This window comes from Lissotriton vulgaris, chromosome 4_1 (assembly GCF_964263255.1).
Source record: "Lissotriton vulgaris chromosome 4_1, aLisVul1.2, whole genome shotgun sequence".
Taxonomy (NCBI): Eukaryota; Metazoa; Chordata; class Amphibia; order Caudata; family Salamandridae; genus Lissotriton; species Lissotriton vulgaris.
Genome location: NC_141691.1, coordinates 2,053,726,819 through 2,053,745,690, shown reverse-complemented (window position 1 = coordinate 2,053,745,690; position 18,872 = coordinate 2,053,726,819). Strand labels below are relative to the sequence as shown.

The window sequence follows — 18,872 nt, the reverse complement described above, 5'->3', positions numbered from 1 at the left end:
GGAGCATGCTCGACCTCCAACGAGGCAGCCACCTGCGTGAAGGGACGAGAGGCACCCGGAGAGCAGGAAGGAGCCCCCCACCATTAGTTGGTGAGGAGGGCCCGCCGACCCCCATGGTGGCGCCAAGACCGACTCAATCTCTGGCGAGGCAACCGCCTGTGCGGAGGGACGAGGGGGACCCGGGGAGTGACAGGGAGACCCCCGCCAGACTTGACCCACAAAGGGATGAGAGGGGTCTGCCGATCCCTGTGGCGCCGTCAAGGCTAACTCGACCTCCGACCAGGCGGCCGCATGTGCGTAGAGGGACAAGAGGGGCCCGGGGAGGGACGATAGACCCCGCCAGCCCTGACCCATGATGGGGTGAAGGGGGTCCGCCGACCCCTGTGGCGCTGCCAGGGCCAGCAGCTGCCGGCGCCGTAGCGACATCACCTCAGCCTTAGACAGGATCACCTTGTCAAAGGGGCAGAGAGGGGCTTGGGGATGCGACCCGAGTCCCGGCGACCTCCTGTGACACCACAGGGACTCCTGTAGGAGTTTGCGGCGAAACCAGGGCACTGTGGTCCGAAGGAGGGACTCCCGAAGGGCCGCACCTCAACAGCACCACATCCTCCAAGCCTGGATCCGAACCAGTCGGCGCCGGGGCCGGAGCCACCGGCACAAGGGATCCGCTGACGTCCCAGGAGGGGAAGGAGAAGGAGGAACCAGCGAGGCCTGCAAAGCCGCCACATATTTTGCCATTTGGGCTCTCAACACCCTCTCACCGGGAAACGGTGGATAGGAGGACGATACCCAGGGCCGCATCACCCGCGGAGAGCCCACATCCCAACAGACCGGAAACCAGCCATCGGGGACAAACTGCAACACTTACCGACAGGGGAGCGACGCTCTTACTGCACAGGAGAGGGATGAGGGAGACTATGATGACAGCGGCTTCAAAAACCTTCCGCAGAAGCTGATTGAGGGGACGAAGCAGACCTGGACATGCAAGCCGAGAGAAGTTTCATCCGGCGCTCCCGCCGCGACTTCGGCTTTAACCGTTGGCACGCCTCGCAGTCAGTGGAGCCGTGATCATCCCCCAACCACCACATACAAATGAGGTGAGGGTCTGCGCCGACATCAGGCGTCCACAAGACTAACACTTTTTAAAGTCCGAAGGCATCTGCACACTGTTCCCACAAATAACTACGCAATAGCGAAGGGAAAGGCCTAAACAGGCCCAGAGCACAAATGCGCAGAAAAGGAAAAAACTGATGTCAGCGCGCCGGGGTGGGGCTTATGTGACCTCCATGACGTCACGCCTGCGAACAACGTCATGGCGGAGTCACGCTGTACCGCCCCCCCTTCCCCCTTGCGTGCAGGAGTCCTAGCCCACACCACCTGCCCCGAGTAGGCCTTTGACTGTTCTGCTTCTCTACCATGAGAGAGTGTTAAGCGATACAAGACTGTGCTTGGTTCCCAGTGACGGAATAATTGCGGACCTATTTGTGCAGGCTTCACACTCTGCCCAACGAACAACCCAATTTCCTACAGTGATGGCCCAAACAGATGACCACCGAGAATACCGGACAGGAATTGAAACCTAGATTTACTATGTACAACCATTAGAATGCGTCACACCAGCCTGACTGCAAAAGCGTTTCTTGTACTAACATTTCATTTTCAGCTACCACAGTTGTATTAAGTGCTGAAAAATGTAGAGTGAACAGAACACTAACCAAAGAAATGTACTTGAACACCATGAGGTGCTGGTCCGTCGCCGACACAAGACGCCCACAAAACTTACAAGTTTTGATGCCAGAAGGCATTTGCACACTGTTCCACCAAAAGAATGGAGAAAAAAGGGCCCGAAACAGGCCCATAGCATGGACCGGATCCACGTTGCACGCGGAAAAGGAAAAAACTATTGTAGGCGCGCCAGGGCGGGTCTTATGTCCCCTCGCTGATGTCACGTGCGCAGACAACGCCTGGGCCGAGTCACGTGATGTTTGCCGGCCCCCAGCGCGCAGGGATGCTGTGGCAAAAAAGTTACCGGATCCAGTCTCACGCCTGGGGATAATTCTAACGTTAAGGAATTTGCAGCTAGTAGTCTATCAGACCTGCCTCTTTTAAATGCTGCTCCTCGCAGAGAAGTACCTTCATTTTCCTTTGTGGTAGATATACTTGTACTATTTTATTTTTAAATGATTTAGATCATGTTTATGTATGTCTGCGGCAGTGTCCAATTTATGATACCCTACTATACTGTTTTGCTTACACTTGGTTTGTTAGCGGTTGGTTTTATGATCATCCTGGGGTAACACCAGCACTCCTGCAGGTGTATTCAGCCCTGCACCTGTTATCAGTTCCTTCTTCGGAGCAGGCTGAATGCTGCACTGTTTTCCCTTTGTGGGACCCAGACCACCGAGGCTGCCCCCAAGTGCTTCTGGTTACCCCGTGCCCACAGAACGTGTGTTGGCAAACCCTGGGGCCGTGCTGGGTCTGTGCTGGCAGCCCCCAAGTTCACCGAGATCCTCAGCTCCTCTGTCCCCGGGCAATGATGCATTGAGTAGAGATTGAAGGAAAGTGCTGGGCAATGACCCAGCGCACAGCGTGCCACCATCAGGCAGTTACCAGGTTGAGTACAATGATTTCACCTTCTTCTTTCCAGAAAAGAGTGGGAGGTCGCCTCCGACTTTGTACAGAGGTCTAGGAAGCAATTAGAGAGGATGCTTGGATGCTAGAGTCCATCCAGGGTTTCAAGATAGATTTCCTGATGAAATCCTTCCAAACTGTTGCCCCAACAGATCTCACCACAGATAAGCAGATAGTGGTGCTGGAAGAAGTAATATGTATGTTGCAGAAGGGTATCAACATAGACGTTACCTTAGACCACAGGATTTTTGTAAGTATACCCTTCCTTGTGGAAAAGAAAGACCAGGGATGAAGGCCTGGTCCTACGAGATCTGAGCAGGTTCCTTGTATACAAGCATTTTAAGATGGAAGGAATCCATCTCTTAAGGGATATGTTGTGAGAAAGATTGGCTGGTAAAACTCAACCTGAAAGATGCCTACTTCCAATGGCCACGGAGTGTCAGCGCTATCTTCGGTTCATCTGACACTTTTACCAATTCTGAACACTTCCCTTGGTCTCTTGTTGGCACTATGGTGCTTTACCAACGCAATGAGAGCTGTAGCTGCCTACCTCAGGGAGCAAGGTATTCGTATGGATGTCTATTTGGAATAAATTCTCATCATGTCCCAATGCCAAACACAGATTATGAAGGACTTGGATATGGTTATGTTCCTCCTAGAGAGTTTAATGTTTCATAATAAACAGGGAGAAGTCTATTCTTACCCCCTCCAGGTCTCTGGAGTTCTTCAGCTTCAAAAAAAGACACAGTAAATGTGGTTTTACTTCTGCCCTTTAAAGACGACCAAACAATTCAAAAAGCGATAAAGTATATACTGAAACAGGAGTCTAACTCTTAGGGAACTAGCAGACTTTTGGGTCTTCTGTCTTCTACCATCCAGGCAATCTTTTCAGGACCCTTATATTACTGTTGTTTGCAGAGGATAAAAGTGAAAGCTCTTCGGGCAGGACTGTGATAAGGAGAAGAGGTAACTGTAGATCAGGAAGCCAAGGGGGAGTTGAATTGGTGGCTGTAGAATTTGGACGCCTGGAATGGCAGGACGATCTTTTGGATGCTCCCCAGAATTCATTCTGGAGTTGGAAGAGTTTTTGCACGCTTGGGCTGCATGCTTGGGTGCACTGGACACTAGGGTATTGTGGTTGCACACTGAGAAATCGCATCATATATATTATTTGGAGTTGACTGCAGGGCTCTACGCCTTATGAGTTTCAAACTTTGTTCGCAATGCAGAGCAGATTTGTTAATGTTGGACAATGTTTCTGTCGTAGCAAATATAAATCGCTTAGGAGGGAAGAGATCTTCAGGACTGTGAGACTGAGCCAAGAAACTCGGGATGTTTTGCTTGGAGCACAAAATAAGCTTGAAGGCAGAGTATTCACCTGGAAAGGCAAATATGTCTGCGTACTAGATTTCAAAGCTTTTAAGGGATTTCAGCAACTGAAAATTGAGCAGGCCTATTACACAAAACTGTATCAGATCGAGGCGCACTAGATTAAGTCCTCTTTGAGAGTTGACTGATATTTGAACTGAAGAGGTACTACAGTTGGATGGCAGACCCTGGTGCTCTAGCAGTGATTGCCTTCCTTCACACCTGGAAGGGGACGAGTGCTTATGCATTCCCACCATTCGTGATGATTCAGAGAATTCAGAAGGTGAGGAAGGAGAGATGCTCTCATGTATGGTTAACTCCCTTTTGGGTATCACACGTGGGGTTTCAAATGACATTGGAGCTAGCTTGCGACATTCCCTTTTTTACTTCCTGTCCTAGAGGGTCCTAGAGGGTCTATTGAGACTTGGGGAACATCCTCTGGTTCTGACAGGGACTGTCAGCATTCTTGTTTGGCGAATATCAGGAGATCTAGAGAATGGTCAGACCTTTCGGGAAGAGCTGAAGAACTCCCCAGAGGAGTCCTGGGCTCCAGGAACATGCTATAGGTATAAAGGAATAAGGAAAACGTGGGCACATTGGTGCTTGGAAAGGGATTTGGATCCCATGGTGGCTCCTATTCTTGAGGCAGTGAATTTACTGGTGGAACAATTTGATAGGGACCTTACCTACAGGACGATAAACTGCTACAGGTCTGCAGTTTCTGCAGGACACAATCTAGTCGAGGGCAGGAGCCTGGGAATTTTATTTCTGATCTGTAGAGTTCAGAAGAATATCAGGTTGAGGAGACCGCCCCCACGAGCCTAAGTACGAGACCAGATGGGATTTAAATTTAGTGCCAAGTAGGTTTTCCTCTTGGCCTGGTAATAGATATTTGGACCTGAAAAAAACCTTCTATGAAGCTGGTCTCCTTACTTTGCCTAATATCCTGTCGCAGTGTCGGATGCTAAAGCTTTGCAGGTGAATAAAATATACAATGCGTTTGGGGTAACTTTTGAGATTAGAAGAACGAAAACAATGCGACACCATATGTTACCCTCAATTTGATTCTTCCAGAAAGTGGTGTGATTTGAATTGCATGAAGGAATATGAATCCAGGTTGAGTGTGTTTCATCCTGATGGTGTTTACCAATTTCTTATTTCCTTTGTGAAACCCTTTAAAGTGGTTTGCAGTGCAACTACATTACCCTCTCAGCACAAGAGCGCAAACTCAAAGACTAAAGGACAAAACATGTGCCCACCTTAGTTCACTGAGAGACTATGTGCCACTGCCATGGTTCTCCCATCTCTACAGAACAGTCGGGTCCCGAACAGCGCAGAGTCTTTTAACCCTCTCCTGGAGACCCTGCACTTTCAGAAGACTACAAACATCCTTACAGGCACAAGTAGGGGCCAGGCAGTGTGCTTGGCTGACCCTAGTTTAAATTTATAGAACTGAAACGGATTCCCTGCAAGTATCTCTCATCCACCTGGCACACAAGGTGCTGGGATGGTCTTGCGAAAAATCCCAAGTAACTGTATGCTGTACAACTTCTTATAGCTACTGTATAGGTCTACTTAATTTAACTAGTTGTACCCCTTTCCCTAAAAAGAACATTGCTCAGATAATTTATTGTGACACTTGTGATCCCCGAATTAGGTGCTATACCCCCACACTACTCTCCAAGGCTAAGTCGTGACTCTTCCACCCAGTTACCCCCTTGAAAATCATCGCCTAAAATGGAGGCCCTTGGTATTTCAATGCACCTTAAATACTTTGCCGAACTCTTACACGTTTCACTAAGTCTGTCATCAGCCACGGGGCAGACTTTAGAGGACCTGGGAACAGACAGGAAGCAGGGAGAAGAACAAAGTTGTAGGACAGAAATGGAAAGAAAGAGTTTGTTGGAGAGAGACCTGTTAGAAGGGTTCTCACAAAAGAAAGCCGTTTTAGAGGAGATAGAGGCCACGCTGGTGGCAGAGTTGGAAACAGAAAGATCTTGTAAGAGAGAGCCATGGGGTGCATAGAGGTGAGAGCTGGAAGAACAGCTGCATTGAAGGAAACCGAGAACACTGATAACCGTTGACTTATAAGTGTGGGAGAAGTGGAAAGAAAGAGGCCTTATGGAAATGAGAGAGTTCATGTAGGATAGATTGCTAGAATGTGTTCAGAAAAAAAGAGAATACTAGAAGCACTGGGGCCTACAGGATGAAGATGTGGAAAGAAGAGAGGGCTTAGAGGAAACACAGGTGGACCACGAGAAATCCAGAAATAAAGATGAAATATCCCTTTCCCAGAAAAAGCTACCCAGGAAAGCAAAACACACTTTTACGTGAAGTTGAAATAAATAAGATTTCACGAAAAACAGAGTTTTATTAAAAAATATAAAGTGAGAGTCCAGGTTTACAAAGATTGTTCTGCTTGAAAGTGTGGATCCAGCGGGAAATCGGGCACATAGTGCCCCAAACCACAATCTCAGCTCTTGGTGATGATCCGGTTACAAAAGTCCCACATCTCAGGATCAACATATATTTGAGGCGCCGCACCCCTCTCTGGGAGCAGGGTATGGGGGGGGATCACATCACTGGCCACAGGATCAGGTGAAGAGCCGGATAGTTGCATCAGCACCCGAAGAGAAGAGCCAGGGCTGGGTGGGATGAAAGGTTACGTCGAGAACCCCCAGGTCACGCGTGATCTCGTGCCCCTTCAATACCTTCACAGGAACGATGAGTGGGTTCTGGAGCAGGTCACTGCAAGACAAGACAGAACGAGAAGAGCATTATACATGTGCAGTGTGCTGTTCTATGCATTAACAACATAAGTAGGCAGCAAAATATTTTTTCTCTTTTTATCTTTGATATGCGGATGTGGATAGGTGACAAATCCGCTTTTTCTGGTATGTGCTTCCACAGACACATAGCGATGGTGGAATCTTGTCATTGCAGCTCGCCTGTCCCATCAAAGAGTGCAAGGGTCAGGAGTGAGTAGCTCTAGCTGGCTGTCGAGCGGTGAGTAAAGGAGGAGTGAGCACAGACATCAGCACTGGTTGGTTGTCGAGCGGTCAGTGAATACTTCTAAAACAACCTGTTTAACTGCCCAACGATGCCTGTACAGTGCACACTACCCCCAGGGGCCCTAGTGCTTACAAAGTGGACTCCTGAAACAGTCAAGTCTTTCACTTTCCCCTAAAGCTGGTCAGTCAGGGAGATGGAGAGTTTGGTATCAGATGGTTGTAAATACAACTAAGTGGGGAATTGCACAGCGAAAGAAAGAGCGTTCACCGTGAGGAAGGTGACCGAATAGTGAGACGTCACTGCACAAATTGCGAGCTGGTTGATTCAGTATGACCTTATCACGTGGTTAAGCTGGGTCTTGCTGCAATAGACATCTGAAAGTAATGCACAGAACCCTGAAACATGCTCTCAAACAGGGAGCCAGTGGAGCGTTGCGTGTGCTGGTGAACACGGCTCTTTTCACCCAAGCCTGTTATAGCCCAATGAGAAGCATTCAGAAGCCACTGGGGTCTGGCTGGTGAGATGCAGGTAGGCCACAGTAAGGCAGGAGGCAGAAGTCCAGGCAAGAAACAATAGCTGCACCTACTGCAATGACTTGTTTTTCTTGTGACAGGAGAGGAATAGATTTATTTATAAAGTTTTATGGGTCTGGTTTGCTTACCTGACAGCAATACTTTAATAGAGCATTAACAAACGGTCTGACGAATGTCTCAACATTAAGCACAACTCCCAAGCTATTGACTTATTCAGCCAGCTATAGTTAATTTTAAAAATGTTAGGCGGCTTTTGAGAAAACAGCGAGGGTCCACTTTAGAGCCAAAAATGAACAACTCTGCTTTGATGCAATTCAGCTTAAGAAAGTTTCAGTTCAACCAAGTTTGGATCTCACCAAGGTAGAGCACCATGGCAGAATCAAATGCAAATCTGAGTATCATTGACAGAAAACTGAACCGACCGGGCATCTTTTTTTCTTTTCTTGAGTTTATATATAGCGTGAATTAGACATAAAGGTATTAGAGAGCTTTACATGAGCACCAGTTGCATTAGAGACGGACAGAATCATTTTTAGGCATGGGGAGATTACGTGATTTGCCCTGAATCACGGGATGTTGAGCCGACACAGAGGCTCCAATCTGGTACCCCAGCTTCAAATTCGTCCGCTTAAGTTGTTACGCCACTTCCTCTGAAACGTTTGTAGAGAGGACAAAGATAAGGATAACACCAAGTCATATGCACTCCACCATCTAATCTATAGATTTTAGAAAGGAAACCAGTTTCACCTGCTCTGCTAGGTTCTCTTATCACACCAAAATTAGAACCACCACACCACTCCCAAGGGGATTTCAAGATGGTGGCCTAGCACAAAAGTAATGGAGTGGTACAGCATGTTAAAAGCCACTGATGAGCTTAGAATAACCAGCTGACTGCCTTCACCCTTGTTCATTAAGTGTGTAACACAGTTTTCAAGAGAGAAAGGATTGGTTGGGCTTCCATACGTTGTTTTAACTCTAGGTTCATAGCTTTTTCCAAGATTTATGCAAGCAATGGTAGGGTGTTGATAAGGCAAAAACTAGCAGCGTTAAATGGTCAAGGATTAGGCTTCTTGAGGAGAGGGGTAATATAAAGCTTAACTTTAGGTTTTGGGGACCTGTGAGTCCTAGATAACTGTATAAAATAGACAGTGAATTTAAGGAGCAAAGAGAGAGGATTACTGTTTTAAAAGGGTCTCTGAGTGAATCTGTAGGCTTAGGGTAAACCAAGACAGCATTCCCCACCTCCATGGGAAAGACAACTTATAGCTAGCCCTGGAGTGGGCTTGTCTCTATAGTAAGGGAACACACAGTAATAGCAATGGGCGGTTAGATGCTCCGACCAGTGCAGTCAGCAATTCTGAGTGGCTGACAATTATCCAATCAGAGATGGTGTCTGTGCTTGGATCATTCTCTTCGGCTGCTGAGCAGCCACTCATAGTAGCTACAGGGATTGTGTGCCTCCAAGAACCATTGTGCGAACTAGGCTATTGGAATACAGGTCGTTTACATCTCAGGAAATAGGTATGCGCCTCATTTTTAGAGCACCTGCCGAGCGGATTGTGACGGGTTTTCCAAACAAAAATTGCCCCACAGGACGACTGAAAGAGTGGAATCCACTCTTTACAGATATGGGTTATATTCTATTCCAAAATGTAAACAACCCTTCGTTAGGATGACATTTTCTTCGTAATGGAAGTCTGAGGCGGTCAGACCGGTGTCATGATGCCTTTGCCTAGAACCACCCCTCCTTTAGCATATGCTCCCCTCCATTGGGGAATTTCAATGCCTCATCTGTTTGACAACAGATATCCCCTCACAGAACTTTGCATACTGGCAAATATTTGTGTAAAATACATTTGTGCAGGACTGGTTTACAACAAAAATATTTATTGCTGAGATAACCCTGGCTCATGTAAGGAGGTATTGCCTTAGTTCTCAATCAAAACCTACTTTGTGGGGAGTTTCTTCACCCACAATTTTCTTATTAAAACTTTTTAAACTTTGTGGCATCGAAGACTTAAAGAAAAAACTTTTAGTGTTCCTCAAATTTAAATATCTGTCGTCTGTCACTTTCCTCCTGTGTTTACAACTCGAGGGTAATTAAATGCTTCACCCACATCTCCCCAGTGAACTCTTTATAAACGTATGATACTGAAATGATTCCATCATATCTCCCCTTTCACTTCTTTACTATGCTTCCACACCTGGACTATTCAAGCCGCTATGTCAAGTGTTTACTTGTTTCAAAGTATTTACACCTCTGCGGTATGAGAAAGTGCCATCGTCTCTCCAAGCTTCTCTCTTGCTCTATTCGTGCCACTGAGAACTTCCAACTCATCGTAAATTTGCAGCTCAGGGTGTTTCAAAGAGCTGTGTCCACACTCTACTTGCAAAGACTTGTTTATATTATATCCATTAAATCTATGTAAATGTCTATGCACCCTTTCTCCATCTTTTTCTGCCCCCGTGCCTTCTTATTATTTTTCTTTAAATCTTCTGCATGCAACAGTGTAAAAGATTTTGCTGAAAGCCGGGTAGACCATATTAATCTCTTCTATTTGGTGCCAGTCCCATGTGTTACAGCCAATAAAACCTACTCAGGAGGTTGGCGTCACCTTTGCTGGGTGAAACCATTCTGCCTTGAGCGGACCATTCTATGCTTCAAAACATTTCCTTCATAGGACTCCCCTCCATGTGGTCAGGCCCACAGTTGAAGACACATCATGGCTTTCACCAGTGTGAAGTGCGCTACACCATCCCCAGCAGATGGTAAAGCCAGGGTGCTGGTCAATCTCTCCAGTACCAGGGATGCAGCCTTTCTGCTCATATGTGCCACACAAACCTTTGAGCAACTACACTTGCTTCTTTGCGCTTGATTCAAACTCTATTACACCCTTAACACCTGGCGCTTGCGCCCCTCGATAAGGTACGTACTTGTACACCATGCCATGACACACGATCACAGTGCCGTCATCTGAGGCAGAGGCGAACAGAGGATAGTGCTTGTGGAACGACACCCCTCTCAGGGCCTTCTTGTGATGCCTGGAAGGAAGAAGAAATAAGCAGACTGCGTTAGTGAACGACACAAGATGCAGAGGACCCACCTCTAAGCACTGCACGAGCATCGTAAACCACCAAGACTTCCAGCGCAATCGGACAGCACTGTCAGAGAATTGAGGGGATCCACCACCCACCCCATTGTAGGCCATACAAGGGCGCGCTGTTCTTTGGGGCACCTAAAGGATAGACTAGATCCTCAGTCACCAGAGCCTCAGCATACAAGCCCTTCACTGCCGGTTTACACTTAAAGCGCCCTACACGCCCACATTGCATATCCCACTTAGAGCGCCCTACATGCCCACATTGCGTATCCCACTTAGAGCGCCCTACAAGCCCACATTGCGTATCCCACTTAGAGCGCCCTACATGCCCACATTGCGTATCCCACACACAGATCCACTGCCCGCTCAAAACACTTAAGAGCGCCCTACATGCCCACATTGCGTATTCCACTTAGAGCGCCCTACAAGCCCACATTGCGTATCCCACTTAGAGCGCCCTACACGCCCACATTGCGTATCCCACTTAGAGCGCCCTACATGCCCACATTGCGTATCCCACTTAGAGCGCCCTACAAGCCCACATTGCGTATCCCACTTAGAGCGCCCTACATGCCCACATTGCGTATCCCACTTAGAGCACCCTACACACCCACATTGCGTATCCCACTTTGAGCACCCTACACGCCCACATTGCGTATTCCACTTCGAGCTCCCTAGATGCCAACAATGCATACATCATACATGGATCCACTGCCGGCTTTATTAAGATACACTTAGCACCCCTGCACGCCCACATTACGTAAGGCACACAAAGATCCACTGCCAGTTCTATTAAGATGCACTTAGAGCGCCCTACACACCCTCAATGCTTATCCCACACACGGATCCACTGCCGGCTCTATTGAGATATACTTAGAGCGCTCTACACACGCACATCATATATACCACCCAAGGACCCACTGCCAGCTCCACTAACATAGTCTCTCTATGCTGCGTTAGGACAGAACACTATGACGTCCAAGGCTTGTACTGGCATCTCTGTTAAAGTGTTCTTTGAACGCTCTGCTAAGGGAATGAGTGGAAACTCCAGCACTGCTGTGGCAGCATCTTGTGTTAAGATATTCTACTGCAACACTGATCTCCAACTTACAACTGAAAGCTGTGGCACAGCCACCTGCGATCATTAGAGGCAGGGAACAGTGACTTAGAGGCAGGGAACAGTGACTACGAGGCAGGGAACAGTGACTACGAGGCAGGGAACAGTGACTACGAGGCAGGGAACAGTGACTACGAGGCAGGGAACAGTGACTACGAGGCAGGGAACAGTGACTACGAGGCAGGGAACAGTGACGGACAGGCAGGGAACAGTGACGGACAGGCAGGGAACAGTGACGGACAGGCAGGGAACAGTGACGGACAGGCAGGGAACAGTGACGGACAGGCAGGGAACAGTGACGGACAGGCAGGGAACAGTGACGGACAGGCAGGGAACAGTGACGGACAGGCAGGGAACAGTGACGGACAGGCAGGGAACAGTGACGGACAGGCAGGGAACAGTGACGGACAGGCAGGGAACAGTGACGGAGAGGCAGGGAACAGTGACGGAGAGGCAGGGAACAGTGACGGAGAGGCAGGGAACAGTGACGGAGAGGCAGGGAACAGTGACGGAGAGGCAGGGAACAGTGACGGAGAGGCAGGGAACAGTGACGGAGAGGCAGGGAACAGTGACGGAGAGGCAGGGAACAGTGACGGAGAGGCAGGGAACAGTGACGGAGAGGCAGGGAACAGTGACGGACAGGCAGGGAACAGTGACGGAGAGGCAGGGAACAGTGACGGACAGGCAGGGAACAGTGACGGACAGGCAGGGAACAGTGACGGAGAGGCAGGGAACAGTGACGGAGAGGCAGGGAACAGTGACGGAGAGGCAGGGAACAGTGACGGAGAGGCAGGGAACAGTGACGGAGAGGCAGGGAACAGTGACGGACAGGCAGGGAACAGTGACGGACAGGCAGGGAACAGTGACGGAGAGGCAGGGAACAGTGACGGAGAGGCAGGGAACAGTGACGGAGAGGCAGGGAACACCAGTGACTGAGAGGCAGGGAACACCAGTGACTGAGAGGCAGTGACCAGTGACTGAGAGGCAGTGACCAGTGACTGAGAGGCAGTGACCAGTGACTGAGAGGCAGTGACCAGTGACTGAGAGGCAGTGACCAGTGACTGAGAGGCAGTGACCAGTGACTGAGAGGCAGTGACCAGTGACTGAGAGGCAGTGACCAGTGACTGAGAGGCAGGGACCAGTGACTGAGAGGCAGGGAACAGTGACTGAGAGGCAGGGAACAGTGACTGAGAGGCAGGGAACAGTGACTACGAGGCAGGGAACAGTGACTACGAGGCAGGGAACAGTGACTACGAGGCAGGGAACAGTGACTACGAGGCAGGGAACAGTGACAGAGGCAGGGAACAGTGACAGAGGCAGGGAACAGTGACAGAGGCAGGGAACAGTGACAGAGGCAGGGAACAGTGACAGAGGCAGGGAACAGTGACAGAGGCAGGGAACAGTGACAGAGGCAGGGAACAGTGACAGAGGCAGGGAACAGTGACAGAGAGGCAGGGAACAGTGACTGAGAGGCAGGGAACAGTGACTGAGAGGCAGGGAACAGTGACTGAGAGGCAGGGAACAGTGACTGAGAGGCAGGGAACAGTGACTACGAGGCAGGGAACAGTGACTACGAGGCAGGGAACAGTGACTACGAGGCAGGGAACAGTGACTACGAGGCAGGGAACAGTGACTACGAGGCAGGGAACAGTGACTACGAGGCAGGGAACAGTGACTACGAGGCAGGGAACAGTGACTACGAGGCAGGGAACAGTGACTACGAGGCAGGGAACAGTGACTACGAGGCAGGGAACAGTGACTACGAGGCAGGGAACAGTGACTACGAGGCAGGGAACAGTGACTACGAGGCAGGGAACAGTGACTACGAGGCAGGGAACAGTGACTACGAGGCAGGGAACAGTGACTACGAGGCAGGGAACAGTGACTACGAGGCAGGGAACAGTGACTGAGAGGCAGGGAACAGTGACAGAGGCAGGGAACAGTGACAGAGGCAGGGAACAGTGACTGAGAGGCAGGGAACAGTGACTGAGAGGCAGGGAACAGTGACTGAGAGGCAGGGAACAGTGACTGAGAGGCAGGGAACAGTGACTACGAGGCAGGGAACAGTGACTACGAGGCAGGGAACAGTGAATACGAGGCAGGGAACAGTGACTACGAGGCAGGGAACAGTGACTACGAGGCAGGGAACAGTGACTACGAGGCAGGGAACAGTGACTACGAGGCAGGGAACAGTGACTACGAGGCAGGGAACAGTGACTACGAGGCAGGGAACAGTGACTACGAGGCAGGGAACAGTGACTACGAGGCAGGGAACAGTGACTACGAGGCAGGGAACAGTGACTACGAGGCAGGGAACAGTGACTACGAGGCAGGGAACAGTGACTACGAGGCAGGGAACAGTGACTACGAGGCAGGGAACAGTGACTACGAGGCAGGGAACAGTGACTATGAGGCAGGGAACAGTGACTATGAGGCAGGGAACAGTGACTACGAGGCAGGGAACAGTGACTACGAGGCAGGGAACAGTGACTGAGAGGCAGGGAACAGTGACTGAGAGGCAGGGAACAGTGACTGAGAGGCAGGGAACAGTGACTGAGAGGCAGGGAACAGTGACTGAGAGGCAGGGAACAGAGACTGAGAGGCAGGGAACAGTGACTGAGAGGCAGGGAACAGTGACTGAGAGGCAGGGAACAGTGACTGAGAGGCAGGGAACAGTGACTGAGAGGCAGGGAACAGTGACTGAGAGGCAGGGAACAGTGACTGAGAGGCAGGGAACAGTGACTGGGAGGCAGTGACCAGTGACTGAGAGGCAGTGACCAGTGACTGAGAGGCAGTGACCAGTGACTGAGAGGCAGTGACCAGTGACTGAGAGGCAGTGACCAGTGACTGAGAGGCAGTGACCAGTGACTGAGAGGCAGTGACCAGTGACTGAGAGGCAGTGACCAGTGACTGAGAGGCAGTGACCAGTGACTGAGAGGCAGGGAACAGTGACTGAGAGGCAGGGAACAGTGACTGAGAGGCAGGGAACAGTGACTGAGAGGCAGGGAACAGTGACTGAGAGGCAGGGAACAGTGACTGAGAGGCAGGGAACAGTGACTGAGAGGCAGTGACCAGTGGGCAGCAGTGACGGAATGAGTATGCAGTATTGGCAGTGGGGGGTCGGGCAGTAGACATGGACATGTGAGCAGAGTAGGCAGCAGTGACAGTGCTATGGCAGAAGAAGAGCACAGAGAATGGAGTAAGTTGCACAGAGACAACCACAGTGGGCAGATGGAGAGAGACGCAGCCAAGATAGAAGAGAGAGGGATTGGCTGGTATCGTCTGAGTAAGGGCAGAGCTGGCAGCGGCAGCACAAGCACTTGTGGCAGTTAAAGAGAATGGTTGCACCAAGGGGTAAACGAGAAGGACTGGCAGCAGTATCAGGGACACAGGATGTGGTGGCACTAAAAGTGGATGGCACATGGCAGAGGTTGCGAAAGTGAACGCTGAGTGAAAGACATAGGGGGAGGAATGGCAGTACAGTGTTGGAGGCAGTGATGCCGCGGATGAGGGAGGTGCGCCAAAGGTGGCGGTGGTACTTCTGAAGTGGGAAAACTCACCTGAGCACTTTGTAGGGCTTAGTCGAGAGATCCAGGTCAAACCAGGCCAGCTTGCTGTCATAGCTGCCACAGATCAGGTTATCGCCTGCGACAGAGGAAAGTTTGTTATTGTGAGGGCTGCAGGATTTCTGCCACTCCTACACCAGCATCCATCTCTCGTAGCACGCCAACCACTACTACAACAACATTAACAAAAAATGCCGGGCACAGCACGTCCCAGTCAGAGCACTGAGAGCAAAGGCTCCTTTTTCAGGGGGCAATTTTGGATAGAACTGTGTGAGTGGGTAGAAACTTTGCAGAATAGACGGTCTCCGGTCACAAATTACATAAACTACCCAAGTCTAAAAAAGCCCCCTACCAACCACACACTTTGAAAGGCTGAAACAAGTTGAACAGAAAAACGACATCATTGCTTTAAGGGCTGGAGGGGTAGCGCACTTGTGAAAGCTCTTGAACAGTTTCTTGGGTTGTACGGTCGCCAACACACACCCCCAACTTCAGTCCCAGTGACCTGGACGCTTGATGCAAGCAGCAGGTTCCCCAGCCCCAAGCAAGAGCCCACCTGCGGACCCGGTCATCGCTGTGCCTCACCTCCAGGGTGGATGGCCATGCTGGACACCCACTTGCAGTTGGTCAGCAGCTTCTTGGTCAGCTCCTGCTTGAGCAGGTTGTACACCCGGACGTAGCGCTGGGTGGCCACGAAGAAGAAGGGCCGGATGGGGTGGAATAGCACACACTGCACCAACCCCTTGCTCTTGCGGAAAGGGTTCTGGCTCCGCCGCTTGGTCACCTGGTGGATCAGCACCTGCATGTTTCCGTTGTCAGGGAGCACGCTGGCGAAGTAGTCTCCCTTCCCGTGCCAGGCCACGTGCTTCACCGCCTGGAGACCAGATGAAACAGATGTGTTGGTGCAAGAGGAGAAGCAGAACATGAAAATGCAAAGAGGATTCTCCCACAATGGAGTTAATACTGTTGAACTCTTACATTAAATGGGTGCCAGATCCCACCCACTTCCTTTGATACTAGAACCCACTCCTGGGGGTGATTTAGGAACAGCTCCAGGAGGTTCCTTAATTCATGTTTTCCAAGGCATTTGGATTACTCTTCCAAAGGTGACCTACTCCAGACAGACAGTTATTAATGACATTCAACAAAGGTCCTTCACCCAGTGATGGCCAGCCTTGGGCTTCACCGAAGGCCTTAACCCAGCAGCAGCGGTCCTTCCACACTCTTCACCTAATTGCTGCAGTCGAGAGCTTCTCTGCTCGTGGCAACAAGCAGACCTCCCCGGTGGCAACAGCGCAATCCTGCCACTGTGTAGTAGCCACCCTGTGGCCTTCATGAAGTTGGATCTGAAATCCTTTAGTCAGCCACAACGGTCCTTCACATCACTCTGGTGCAAGCTAACCCCACAGGAGTTGTATTCCTCTCACAGTAAGCAAAGAGCACTGTAATGACCACAATGCTACCATATAATAGGGGCCCCTGTGCTCCAACCCTCTTCTGGCAACTGCTGTTTGGGCATCAGCACATGCCTTACTGGAGGGGTGTGATCAAGGTGGCATTGCAATGTTTAGCTTTCACAGGCTGGAGCATTAAGTACTAAATATAAGATACATGTGCAGCAGCAGAACAGAAGGGCAGGTTGGAGGCGACATGTGAGGCTAGGTTGGGACAATGGGCCAGTGGCAGAGCAGAGGACAGAACAGCCAAGAAGTTCCAGGAGTGTAGGCTCCACGCCACTCACCTTCTCATGTTTGACAGTCAGCCGCACCCCCTTGTCGTAAGCGTCCCCCTCAGCAGCCACCCACTGGACGGGCTGGATGTACGGCTCCTCGGGCTCCTGGAAGCCTGAGATCTGCTGGTCCGTGGCGCTGTAGAGCAGCTTGTCCCCAAGGGACGGATTTAGCAGAACGATGGAGCTCTCCCTGCAAGAAGAGGACGCATTAGGAGGAGCAGAGGGTGGCACTGGTCCTGCATGTGGCAGAGGAGGCGGAGAGGCAGTTACCCATTCAGTGCATAATAACACATACTTCATGAAATTATTTCTACCAGACATAACTTACACAAAAGACGGCACAGAACTCTAGGGAACTCTCCTTCGAAGAGAAAGTGTTAAGCGGAGCAGAGAGGGTGGCCCTGGGCAGAGAGGCGAGTACCCACTCAGTGCATAAAAGTATATCTTTCATGTCAGTGTTTCCAAGCAAAAGATGGCAGAGCACTCGAGGGAACTCACCTCTGAAGAAGAGAAAGTGTTAGGAGTGTTTGAGAAGACAACAAAAGACCTGCAACTAGAAGGATCAAAGAACTGACTGCACACTCAGTGCATTGGGGACAGAAGTGCTGTAAATGGAGATCTATAAGTGCAGGTACTCAATACTTAGAGTATCTGCTTGCTTCACAGAAGTACAAGTACTCTCCTATGAAATGTACTGCAGCCGTGTTGAGAAGTGCAACGCTGCTGTCTGTGTTGCACTTGACTGCGTGTGCAAACATCCTGCACTGCTGCTGTCTGTGCTGAACTGCATGCACAAACACCTTGCCATTATAGTACTTGTACGCAAGGCTGCCATTTCACCTGTAGCACCCACGACGTAACACTTTAAGGTCTTGATCCATTGCTGCACCATGAGATCGTGGTTTCCTACCAATTTTCACCCAGCATGTGTATTGTATAAACAACTAGTACACGACGTCAGGATGGAAGAGTTGTACCACCTTTGTCTCTCACTAGCACCATGTTACAGACCATTTTTTCTAAAGTCTTTGATATACTTTTTCTTTTGTCCCCTCTACCTTTCACTATTGTTCTTCAGGCTAAAATTACCTCAGGCATGTAATTTATTTTATTATAAACAGATTTTTATTGTGTCAAGCGTCAAAAGTAATGCAGGGTTCTGTAACCCAGAAGCCGTCTGCCTCAGTGAACGATACAGGATAATTGCATTGACATTTAGAATAGACATTTTAAAAAAGAAACAGTAAAACATGAACTGTATAACACCCCCCCCCCATTGCACTAAAGTAGCACTACATTTTAAATGCCACGTTAATACCCACCTCCCATCATATAAAGTATCACTGAGTCGTCGGTCTATCGCTCCACGATCTTGAAAGATCATTATGGGATCAATGCATCCACAGATGACAGTGGTTCGTGGTAGAGACTTCGATAGTCTGTCATCACCTCCAGATCTTGGGATGTTTTTGCGGGCAGCCCCTAGCCTTAAATATTGGACTCTCCAATCGCATACAGAAATCTAGGCCATTTTTCCACGCTGACAAAGAAGGTGGGGCCATAGCTATTAATTTCCGTGTAATATCTCTTAGCCAATGTAAGCCTCAATAACAACAAATGTCGTTTATAAACATTTTCCCCAACACCCTCAATTATGTGTAGCAGTACCAATTTAGGTGAAGAGGGATGCTCCCACCCCAGCACCTCTGCAAGGCAGGCCCAAACCCCTCGCCAGAACTTTGCGAGCGTCGTGCAATGCCAAATCGTATGGATGATGGTTCCCTCCTCCCAGCCACATCATAGGCAAGTTGG

General features: G+C 49.8%; 1 protein-coding gene across 1 annotated transcript in view; it reads right to left on the bottom strand.

Annotated features, from left to right (window-relative positions):
* Positions 1-6,350: 6,350 nt before the first annotated feature.
* Positions 6,351-18,872, bottom strand: part of BOP1 (BOP1 ribosomal biogenesis factor) — a 73,918-nt gene continuing 61,396 nt past the window's right edge. The window contains exons 9-13 of the mRNA XM_086966445.1: positions 17,070-17,250; positions 15,914-16,202; positions 15,323-15,407; positions 10,479-10,586; positions 6,351-6,747 (exon numbers count right to left, since the gene is read on the bottom strand). Coding sequence (XP_086822571.1) covers positions 6,594-6,747; positions 10,479-10,586; positions 15,323-15,407; positions 15,914-16,202; positions 17,070-17,250 — 817 coding nt within the window. The 3' untranslated portion in view covers positions 6,351-6,593. The remainder of the gene's footprint in view (positions 6,748-10,478; positions 10,587-15,322; positions 15,408-15,913; positions 16,203-17,069; positions 17,251-18,872) is intronic.